Source organism: Centropristis striata, chromosome 18 (genome assembly GCF_030273125.1).
Source record: "Centropristis striata isolate RG_2023a ecotype Rhode Island chromosome 18, C.striata_1.0, whole genome shotgun sequence".
In the NCBI taxonomy this organism is placed as follows: Eukaryota; Metazoa; Chordata; class Actinopteri; order Perciformes; family Serranidae; genus Centropristis; species Centropristis striata.
In genome coordinates this window covers 34,487,967-34,500,466 of record NC_081534.1, presented here as the reverse complement: position 1 = coordinate 34,500,466, position 12,500 = coordinate 34,487,967, and the positions used below count along the sequence as shown (strand labels likewise).

Here is a 12,500-nt window from a genome sequence, read left to right as displayed (position 1 = left end):
TTTTTCCTGGTTTCTGTCATTCTAACTGTGTTATTCTGCACAAAGACTGTTTGAGTTGTTGTGATTGAGCTGCAGGACTTTATAGATTATAGAGATTTATATATTACAGAGAGGGTTAATAACAGTTGATATTATCTGTATTAGTCCAGAATCTGCTGTTTCTTCTTCTGTGTTTCTTGTGCAGGTTAAAGTGAGAAACAGAAAGAAGAACAAAGCTTCTCCTGATCTCTTCTTGTGGTTTCTGCTCTGAATAATAACGTCTGATGATAATTGGAGTTATTAAAAAGTTAAACCCATTCAACACGTCGCGCCCGTATTTGTTTTCATAAAGCACACGGATCTACTTCCTGCTCCGCCGCGGAGCTGCGTCAGGAGGCCCACCGCCATGTTTACATCAAACATTAATGAACAATGAAAATTAAACACGTTGAAACCAAACTGCTGTTGAACAGATTCATCATCACAGGACTGGAAGTCATATCAGAGGTGATGTTTTTCATTTTAATATGACAGGAAGTGTTTTTTTATTGGGGGAGAAAAGAACTATTTCCTGTTTTTCTATCTGAAAAAGCCTCTCCTGTCCTCTCCTCTCTGATCTGTGTAAACAGACTTTAAAAAAAGAGGGAAGTGAGCAAATAAACGTTTAAAATGACCTGAAAAATGACCATAAAGGCACAACATGATCAAAAAAGTCACAAAACTACCCCAGAAAGACATTAAATATCAATGAAAGACATGAAATGAAAAAAGAGACATAAAATAAACAAAAAAAAGACAGAAAGGACCAAATAATGACACAAAATTATTGAAAAAAAGATGCAAAATGGACAAAAAGACACAAGATGACATGAGCAACATTACTCCAAAAAAGACATAAAAGACCAAATGAAAACAAAAATGATCAAAAAAAGATACAAATAACCAAAAAAGACTCAAAGTGAACAAAAAAAGACATTAAAGACTAAAGAAAGACACGAAAGATAAAAAGAAACAAAACAACAAAAAAAGACAAAAAATGATCGAGAAAAAGATGCAAAACGAACAAAAAAAGACAAAATGAAAAAAATAGACACAACATTAACAAAAATAGACACAAAATGAACAAAAAAAAGACAAAACGAACAAAAATAGACAGAAAATGAAGAAAAAGACACAAAATGAACAAAAATAGACACAAAATGAACAAAACAGACACAAAATGAACAAAAAGACACAAAATTAACAAAAAAGACACAAAATAACAAAAAAATACATATGATGAAAAAAAGACACAAAATGAACAAAAAAAGACACAAAAATAACAAAAAAGACACAAAATGAAAAAAAGACAAAATTAACAGAAAAAGACACAAAATGAACAAAAAAAGACACAAAATTAACAAAATGAACAAAAAAAGACACAAAATGAACAAAAATAGACACAAAATGAACAAAATAGACACAAAATGAAAAAAAAGACAAAATTAACAGAAAAAGACACAAAATGAACAAAAAAAGACACAAAATGAACAAAAAAGACTCAAAATGAACAAAATAGACACAAAATGAACAAAAAAAAGACACAAAATGAACAAAAAAAGACACAAAATGAACAAAATAGACACAAAATGAACAAAAAGACACAAAATTAACAAAAAAGACACAAAATTAACAAAAAGACACAAAATGAACTAAAAAAGACACAAAAATAACAAAAAAGACACAAAATGAAAAAAAGACAAAATTAACAGAAAAAGACACAAAATTAACAAAATGAACAAAAAAAGACACAAAATTAACAAAAAAAAGACAAAAATGAACAAAAAAGACAAAAATGGACAAAAAAAGACTCAAAATGGACAGAAAGAGACTCACTACTACTACTCCAGTGGGAGCTGACTGAACTTTAATCACAGTTTGTGTACGTGACGTTAGCGGAGCTTCATGAATAATAAACGACAGAAAACGAGAGAAGAAGAAGAAGAGGAACTGGTTCAGTCTGTATATTCATGCAGCTCTGACATTCAGGGAAACTCGTCTCTTTGTCACATCGTTACGTCTCCTCAGAGGACATAAAGACACCATTCATGTGTGTGCTGCCCACACACACACACACACACACACACACACACACACACACACACAGACTGTGAGGACAGCAAAACTCTGAAATCCACCTTTAGATAAAGATGAAAATACTTTTTACATCGTTCTCACAATCTGAGTATCTGAGTCTGAGATTCATGACGTTGGTGTAATTAATCTGTTCTTATTCTGATATGCACTGTAAAAATATATAAAGTACAGGCTTTTTCTTGTTTAATTAAGTGCAAATGGCATATTAAAGTACATTACTTTGATTACGAGACGCTGAAATAAATCAGTATATTAATATAATAAAGTGGAAATGAACAAAAGACACAAAATTACAAAAAAGAACCCAAAAAAAGATAAACATTTACATGTCTTTTTCTGATGTTATTGGAGACTTTTGGAGACTCGTTCTTACTCTTCTTAACGAGCTGCAGGGCCCAGAGGCTCTTCTTAACGAGCCGCAGGGGCCGGAGGCTCTTCTTAGCGAGCCACAGGGGCCAGAGGCTCTTCTTAACGAGCTGCAGGGGCAAGAGGCTCTTCTTAACGAGCTGCAGGGGCCGGAGGCTCGTTAAGAAGAGTAAGAACAAGTCGAATCGGCCCAGTCCTCCTGCAGCAGTCTCTCCCAGCTGCAGAGCCAGAGGGGATGTTGACCCCTTAGCGTCCAGTCTGCAAACTGCTAACAGGCTAACAGTTAGCTCTGTAGCAGTACAGTGTGTATGTGCTAACAGGCTAACAGCTAGCTCTGTAGAAGTACAGTGTGTATGTGCTAACAGGCTAACAGTTAGCTCTGTAGCAGTGCAGTGTGTATGTGCTAACAGGCTAACAGTTAGCTCTGTAGCAGTACAGTGTGTATGTGCTAACAGGCTAACAGTTAGCTCTGTAGCAGTACAGTGTGTATATGCTAACAGGCTAACAGTTAGCTCTGTAGCAGTACAGTGTGTATGTGCTAACAGGCTAACAGTTAGCTCTGTAGCAGTACAGTGTGTATATGCTAACAGGCTAACAGTTAGCTCTGTAGCAGTACAGTGTGTATGTGCTAACAGGCTAACAGTTAGCTCTGTATCAGTACAGTGTGTATGTGTTGCTGCTGCAGGAGGTGTTCACTTAGCGATCTCTGTTTGTTTACAACAAGCACCAGACACTCTGTGCACAGTTAGTGATGCCGGTTAATGCACGATCACGATGTTTATGATCATCTGTGCATAATTAGCCATGCTGGTTTGTTTATGATCAGCTGCTGAGGTTGTGCACAGTTAGCTAAACCTTAGAGAAGTGCTGACGGAGCACCAATTCAACCAAACTGAAGCTTTTTGTTCCAGCAGGGAACCTAAACATGTCCTTAGTCTCTCATAGGAGTCTATGGGAGCTGTGGTAGAGACTCTGATCTCCTGTTTCAGACGAATAATGTCAGCAGGATCAAACTCTTCAACTCTTCACCTTCACTTTAATTAAAACGCATTCCACACACACACACACACACACACACACACACGAACACACACACACACACACACACGTGTTTTGAGGTGAATCAGCTTCAGGTTGTTTAAGACGAATCCTTCAGACATTTAAGGACTTTCTTTGTTTTTTTTTATGTCTTTTTTCTTAATTTTACGCCACTTTTGGGTATTTTTGGGTATTTTTTTGGGTCTTTGATGTCTTTTTTTGTGCTAATTTTGTGTTTCTTTTTGGCAATTTTGTGTCTTTTGTCACGATTTTAGCATTCGATTTAACTTTTTTACATTAAATTTAAAAGTTTTACCGTCAGAAATTTCAACGTTTCCTCAATTTTACATCCAGCAGCATCATGTTTTATTTATTGTTTGTTGCTTTTTTGTTGTTGTTTTTGACATTAAATTTACTGTTACATTGAAAACCATCAAGCAATTTTTAAATTTTATGGTTTTATTTATGATTAAAGTAATTTGTTCTTAATGTAGAAAAAACAAGAAAAACGCTGTAAAATATTATAAAACAATTGTGTGTTTTTTTTTACTTCAATATGATGCTTATTACTTATTTTGATACTTATTTGACCATTTAACCATTTATTTTAATTAATTTTAACATTTTAAATAAAAATTTAAATGAAAGTTTCCTCAATTTTACATCCAGTAATATGATGTGAATTTTATTTACTTATTTTATAAAGAATTCACTGTAATTTAACATTCAAAACCATTAACAAAACAGATTTTCATCTTTTATTTTATAGTTTTATTTACAATTAAAGTAAATTGCTTGTAATGGAGACATTAAATTAAAAGTTTTACTGTCAGAAATCAGTTTCTTCAATTTTCCATCCAGCAATATGATGTGAATTTTATGTATTTATTGATATTTTTTAACATAGAATTCACTGTAATTTAACATTCAAAACCATTAAGCTGTTTAATAAAACTGATTTTTATCTTTTATTTTATAGTTTTATTTACAATTAAAGTAATTTGCTTGTAATGGAGACATTAAATTTAAAGTTTTACTGTCAGAAATCAGAAAGTTTCCTCAATTCTACATACAGCAACATGATTATTTATTTATTTATTTATTTATTTATTTTACATAAAATTTACTGTTACATTCAAAACCATTAAGCAACTTAATAATACAGATCTGTTATTTTATCTTTTATTTTTATTTATTAATATTTGTTATTAAAGTAATTTGTACCCTCTTAATGTAGAAAAAACAAGAAAAAATCTGTAAATTTCTGGATTTTTTTCTTTCTTTTTTACGTAACATCAGCTCACAGTAAACAGACTTTTATTATTTATTAAATATTTGATTTTGAAGCGTTCAGAGAGAATAAAAGAGTTTATAGATTATAAACATCTGCAGCAGCAGCCAATCACATCATGGAAAACACATCGGAGATTTTCCATCAGAACTCAGAGCGAAGAGACAGAAAACAGGAGAAAAATAAAGTGTGACAGAGTTAAAGTTCATTATTAATATTAATAATAACGAGCCGATCAACCAACAGCTGGAATTAAAACACAAAGTTTATGATCAAAGTGAGAAAGTTGAATGTTAATATTCTGATCTGCGTCACTGAAGATGTTTGAGAACATTTACTGGAACATTTTCTCTCCTCGACTCTTTCTCACACTTTCAACAACTTTTTTCACACCAAAAAGTCGCTTTTTACGCATTAAAAGCGACTTTTAATGAGCGAATTTTGATCCAAACGCGTAAAAAAAAAAAAAAACCAACAGACAGATTTATGGTTGAAATATGAATCTGTAATAACTCACATGTGTTCAGAGGAGCGGCAGCTGGTCCTCCTGCAGGAGCATCGTCCCGCTCCGACTAGACTCTGGTCCTGGTCCGGTCCGGGTCCTGGTCTCAAAGTTTGGAGACTCCAAAAAGAAGTAGATCCAAAGCGCGCGTCCACGCGTAAAAGTCTCAAAGTTTGGAGAGATGGAGAGAAATAAATAAAGAGGGATAGAGAGGTGGAGGGCGGGTCCTGGTCCTGGTCCTGGTCCTGGTCCTCTAGTCCTCGGGTCCTGGTCCTCCTGGTGTGTGTGTCCTCTCGGGTCGCGTCTCTCGGCGGCTGCAGCAGTTTGAGGCGGTTCGAGTCCCGGAGGAGAGGAGGAGGAGGAGGAGGAGGAGGCGCCGCGTCAAGCGGCAAGAAAACACACAAAGAACTTCCGGTCAAGTTGTCAAAACAAAACAATGTAACCGGACACGGAGAGGGCGGACCTTTCAAAATAAAACCTCGTTTAAAATGAAGTCAGAAAGTTATTTATTCATAAAACAGACAAAAAGAAGAAAAAACACACAAAATGTCAAAAAAAAGAGACACACAATGACCAAACAGAGATGTAAAATGACCAAATAAAGACATGAAATGAACACTAGAGACTCAACATTTACCTTTAATAACACACGATGAACAAAAAGTGACATAACATTAACAGAAAAGAGCAAAAAAGATGTAACATGAGGAGGAAAACTCGTCATAATGCTGAATGTCAAATCTAAATGTATATTAAAGACATGAGACTGATAATATTAGTTGTGTTTGAACTGTGTGACTGAGTTCAGTGATAACAGAGAACAGGAAGAAAGAGACGCAAATCATCCAAACGTCATCAAGAGATTTCCTCCTGATAGAGAGAACAGAGAGAGAGAGAGAGAGAGAGAGAGAGAGAGAGAGAGAGAGAGAGAGAGAGACAGAGAGAGAGAGAGAGAGAGAGAGAGAGACAGAGAGAGAGAGAGAGAGAGAGAGAGAGAGAGAGAGAGAGACAGAGAGAGAGAGAGAGACAGAGAGAGAGAGAGAGAGAGAGAGAGAGAGACAGAGAGAGAGAGAGAGAGACAGAGAGAGAGAGAGAGAGAGAGAGAGAGGGAGAGAGAGAGAGGGGGGGGGACCTCTGCAACACAACCTCACTTAATATTCTCATTTATTATAATTATTAATAATAAATAAATAAAATGACAAAAAACTACCAAAAAAGACACAAAATTAACAAAAACACAACAAATTTACAAAAAAAAAAACAGAGTCCCAAAACCCCCCCACAAAATGACAAAAAAAGACACAAAATGACAAAAAAACAAACACAAAATGACAAAAAAAGACACAAAATGACAAAAAAACAACACAAAATGACAAAAAAAGCACAAAATGACAAAAAAAAGACACAAAATGACAAAAAAAAAAGACAGAAAATGACAAAAAAGACTCAAAATGACAAAAAAGGACACAAAATGACAAAAAAAGACACAAATGACAAAAAAGACACAAAATGACAAAAAAGACAGAAAATGACAAAAAAAAAGACACAAATGACAAAAAAGACACAAAATGACAAAACAAAGACACAAAATGACAAAAAAAGACACAAAATGACAAAAAAAAGACACAAATGACAAAAAAGACACAAAATGACAAAAAAGACACAAATGACAAAAAAGACACAAAATGACAAAAAAAAGACACAAAATGACAAAAAGACACAAAATGACAAAAAAGACACAAAATGACAAAAAAGACACAAAATGACAAAAAAAACACAAAATTACCCCAAAAACCCCATAAAAAATAACATAAAATGGACAGAAGACACAAAATTACCAAGAAAGTCCAAAAATGTAGTTTTAGTTTTGAACAATCTTTTGATAGATTTTCTGTTTTTTGTGATCTAATCAATCTGTTATTTTTCCTAAATGTGACTCAGCTTCTCTGCTCTGTAGCCCTGGTGGACACGCAGGGAACTGCAGCACAAAGTCTTTTATATTAATATATATATATATATATATATATATATATATATATAATGTCTATATGAGTCATATGGACAGATTAACAGTTTTATATTTTTAAACCCTCCTGAAGATGAAACAGATAAATATGATAATAACATCGTCTCCATGTTGGAGTCTGTCTCTGTCTGTCCTGCAGCAGAACGTCCTCTGGACAGTCTGACAGCACGCTGTGTCCCCGGAAGACACAAACCTGGACCAGGACAGACAGACTGTCCTCTAGTGCAGCTGTTCTCAACCTTGGGGTCCCGAGATGATTTCTGGGGGTCGCCAAATCATTTTGGAAGTCAGCTCTGTCTCCACTGTGTTAAAGTGTTCATGTGTTTTAGTCTTTTTGGTCACTTAATGTCCTTTTTTTTGGTAATTTAATGTCTTTTTTTGGTCATTTTGTGTCTTTTTTGGTCATTTTGTGTCTTTTTTTGGTCATTTTGTGTCTTTTTTTTGGTCAATTTGTGTCTTTTTTAGTCATTTTGTGTCTATTTTTAGTCATTTTGTGTCTTTTTTTTAGTCATTTTGTTTCTTTTCTGGGTGATCTGAACTGTGCGTGTGAGATTGTGTTCAGTGAGCGGGGGTCATGGACAACATGCATATTAGATGGGGGGTCGCGACTCAAAAAGGTTGAGAACTACTGCTCTAGAGGGACAAACAGGGACAAAACAGACCAGACAGGGACTTTTATTTTGAAAAGCAGTTAATGGGAAAAACAAAAGTTAGAGGAATGTGGAGGACAGACAGACAGACAGACAGACAGACAGACAGAGGGACAGACAGACAGACAGACAGACAGAAAGAGACAGACAGACAGGAGGACAGACAGACAGACAGACAGGAGGACAGACAGACAGACAGACAGACAGACAGACAGACTCAGTGAAAAACCTTTTAACTCAAATTAAACACTTTTTATTGTCTTAAATATTTATTGAACCGTCTGAACTCCAACGAGACGTTTCAGGGTCTTTATTCTTCTCTCTGTGTCCTCCAGTTTCACTACAATATATAAAATATCTATAATCTAAAAGTCCTGCAAAACAATAAAACACAAAATGATCCACAAAAGACACACTCACCAAAAAAAGACGTAAAATTACCCAAAAAAATTATGACAAAAAAGATGTGAAAAAGACGTACAATGACCCAAATTGACAAAAAAACCAACACAAAATTACCAAAAAAAGATGTAAAATGACCAATAAAGGCAGGATATCACCAAAAAGACTAAAATAAAACACGAAATAATCAACTAAAGACACAAACTCACCAAAAAAAGACGTAAAATTACCCACAAAGTAATCACAAAAAATACGTAAAATGACACAAAATACCCCAAAAAAAAGATGTTAAATGACACAAAAAAAGACAAAGAAAAAACATTTAATCACTTTTTATTTAGCGGAAACTTTATTACCTGATGATGCGTTCAAGGGCCGTTGGAAAGTTCAAACTCTGACGATAACGCCTGTTTATACAGTTTATTTGTACGATAAATGTTTGATTTTTGGTGATTTTTTAATAAGAAAACAGGTTTCAGAGGGCCGACAGGAGGAGGCTCGTCTGCTAACGAGCTGATTTAATCACGTTTCTATTAATTCACTTTAATTTAGATCCACTGCAGTCTGGGACGGATACAAACCAAACAGACGTGTCAGAGACGAGAGTGTGTGTGTCTCTGAGTGTGTGTGTGTGTGTGTGTGTGTGTTGGTGGTTGTGTGTTCGTGTGTGTGTGTGTGTTCGTGTGTGTCTGAGTGTGTGTGTGTGTGTGTTTTGGTGGTTGTGTGTTTGTGTGTGTGTGTTCGTGTGTGTCTGACTGTGTGAGTGTGTGTGTTGGTGGTTGTGTGTTCGTGTGTGTGTGTGTGTGTGTTCGTGTGTGTCTGAGTGTGTGTGTGTGTGTGTGTGTGTTTTGGTGGTTGTGTGTTTGTGTGTGTGTGTTCGTGTGTGTCTCAGTGTGTGTGTGTGTGTGTGTGTGTGTTCGTGTGTGTCTGTGTGTGTGTGTGTGTGTGTGTGTGTGTGTGTGTTGGTGGTTGTGTGTGTTCGTGTCTGAGTGTGTGTGTGTTGGTGGTTGTGTGTGTTCGTGTGTGTGTGTTCGTGTGTGTGTGTGTGTGTGAGAGTGTGTCTGAGTGTGTGTGTTCGTGTGTGTGTGTGTGTGTGTGTGTGTGTGTGTGTGTGTGTTCGTGTGTGTGTGTCTGAGTGTGTGTGTGTGTGTGTGTGTGTCTGAGTGTGTGTGTCTGAGTGTTTGTGTGTGTGTGTGTGTGTGTGTCTGAGTGTGTGTGTGTGTGTGTGTTCGTGTGTGTGTGTGTGTGTGTGTGAGTGTGTGTGTGTGTGTGTGTTCGTGTGTGTGTGTCTGAGTGTTTGAGTGTGTGTGTGTGTGTGTGTGTGTGTTCGTGTGTGTCTGAGTGTGTGTGAGTGTGTGTGTGTGTTGGTGGTTGTGTAACGAGGCGTTTGTGAAGTCGTGTTGATGAGTTTTAAGACGAGTTGAGACACTTTGAACTGAGGTTTGTAACTTCCTGTTTCCTCTGAACGCCTCAATAAACATCGTTAGAACAAACTGGAAACACATGGAACCTTCAACCAGCTAGAACCGAGAACACAGAGAACCTGAACTATGACTCCATTAATACACAATAATCAATAGATAATCAATAATAAAATAGAGATGTGGTATCAGATCACATCCATAAAGACACTAAATGAACAAAAGACAAATAAAATGACCAAAAAAGATAAAAAAAAATGTCCAAAAAGACACAAAATGACCAAAAAATACATTAATTTAGAGATTTAAACTTTTATTTTATGGTTAATGTAATGTAAAATAAATAAATTTACCCTTTTAAGGCATGCATGCATAATTTAGAAGAAAACAAGAAAAAGCCTCTAAATAATAGATTATATTTTTGGAAAATATATATATATATTTTTTACTTTAATTCGATGGTTAGTGTTTGCCGGCATTTTTTGTGTTATTTTTATGACGTATTTGTTCCCCCTTTTTTGTATTTTTACAAAAAAAATCCACTGTAACTCAACATTCAAGACAAAAATAAAATTAATTAAAAATTCTATAAAGTCCCATTATATTAATTTACAGATTTTAACTTTTATTTTATGGTTAATATTTGCAATACAAATATTTTCATATTTTTCATAAATTAAAAACAAGAAAAACCCTGTAAATATTACAGTAATTTTCTGTAAATATGGTTAATATTTGTAATTAAAGTAATTTACCTTTTTATGGTATTCACACATATTTTACAGAAAAAAACAAAAAAATGCTGTAAAATTCTTTAATACATTTCTGGAAAATGTATTAAAAAAATACATTAAAATGTATTAAAATTATTATTCTTATTTCTCCTTTTTTTTAAACTTTAAAATGATGATTAATGCTTGCCAGCATTTTTTTAGCATTCTTTATGATTTTATTTTCCTTTTTTTATATTTTAACATATAATTCACTTATATTATTCACTTACATTAATTCACACATTTATAATTTTATTTTATGGTTAATATTTGTCATAAAATAAGTTTACCCTTTTAAGGCATTCATGCATAATTTAGAAGAAAACAAGAAAAACCCTTTAAAATAAAAGATTACATTTTTGGAAAATAACTTTTTCTTTTTTAAACTTTAATATGATTATTGCTTGCCATCATTCTTAGCATTTTTTATGATTTTATTTAAATTTTTTCTATATTTTAACATATAATTCCCTGTAATTTAACATTCAAGACCAAAATGATAATTTTAAAAAATCCATATTGTCCAATTATATTAATTAACATATTTGCAATTGTATTTTATGGTTAATATTTGTAATAAAAATGTTTTGACCATAAATTAAAAACAAGAAAATCCTGTAAAATATTACAGTAACTTTCTGTAAATGTGGTTAATATTTGTAATATTTTTTTTTTTAACCTTTTACATGGCATTCACACTTTTTAAAAAAAACAAACAAGAAAAACTCTGTAAAAAATGTTTTTTTTTTTACTTTAATATGATGATTAGTGATTGCAAGCATTTTGAGCGTATTTTTTAGGATTCATTTTTTTCCTTTTTTTTTGTACTTTTACATAGAATTCCCTGAAATTTAACATTCAAGATCAAAATAATAATAAATAAAATCTATATTGTCCATTTATACTAATTAAAACATTTAAAATTGTATTTTATGGTTAATATTTGTAATAAAAAATGTTTTGACCATGAATTAAAAGAAGAAAAACCCTAAAGCTAAAATATAACAGTAACTTTCTGTAAAACGTGTCTATTTTTTGAGTGTACCCGAATAGAAGAGGGTGAAAACCGGACAGAGACAAACAGGAGACAGTGAATCCACATTTCAAATATTTTATTCAAACTGACAGAAGTTGATTGACTAAAAGAAAAAGAACCCAAAGTGTTAAAGAAAGAGAAGAAGAGTCGTACAGAGGAAGTGATATGTCGACTCTCTTCTAGGCAAAGAACTCCAGAAACTGAACTGAGAAGAAAGTTTCATTTTCTGTCTGATTGTGACGCCGTTTGGGACAAAAACACAGTAAATTAAAGTGTAAAATCCAAACAACTGATACATTCTGATGCAGTTTCACACAGGAGAACAGATTTTATTACAAACGGAAAGAGTTGTGGAGCAGATTCTGAATATTTACTGCTCGTAAACAGTCGGAGAGCTCGTTTTTTCATGTTTAGTGTCCGTCAGTGAAGCCGTCATCCGTCATCTCACAGGAATAAAATCTGAATATTCAGGAGAACAGACAGAAACCTCGAAAGCTGCTGTTTCTGTCATAGTGGAGCTCATTTTAAGCAAAATTTGAATTAACAAAAAGGCGAATAAGTGGTTTTTCTGTCATAAATAAACTCAGGAAATTGGTGCCGTTTTTTCTCTTCCTTCTGCTCAGATTTGAGCTTTTTTCTGTCTGAAATCTAGGATCATCAGCAGATATCTGTGTGATGTTAGCGACTCTGCAACAAAAGCAGAAAAACACCTGAAGTCAGCGTCAAACCTTCATCAAATCTCTCTTTTTATTCAGCGTTTTGAACCCAGACGGCTAGCAGTTTCCCTCTGCTTCCAGTCTTTATGCTAAGCTAAGCTAAGCTAACTCTCACCTGTCATTTACTACAGACGGATTTTAATTTGGAAGTTTTGTATTTTATA

At 34.0% G+C, this 12,500-nt stretch overlaps 1 protein-coding gene across 1 annotated transcript in view; it reads right to left on the bottom strand.

The window, feature by feature from the left end:
• LOC131990757 (uncharacterized) overlaps nucleotides 1–12,500 on the bottom strand; it is a 17,748-nt gene that overhangs the window by 1,815 nt on the left and 3,433 nt on the right. The window contains exon 2 of the mRNA XM_059355874.1: nucleotides 5,328–5,775. Coding sequence (XP_059211857.1) covers nucleotides 5,328–5,775 — 448 coding nt within the window. The remainder of the gene's footprint in view (nucleotides 1–5,327; nucleotides 5,776–12,500) is intronic.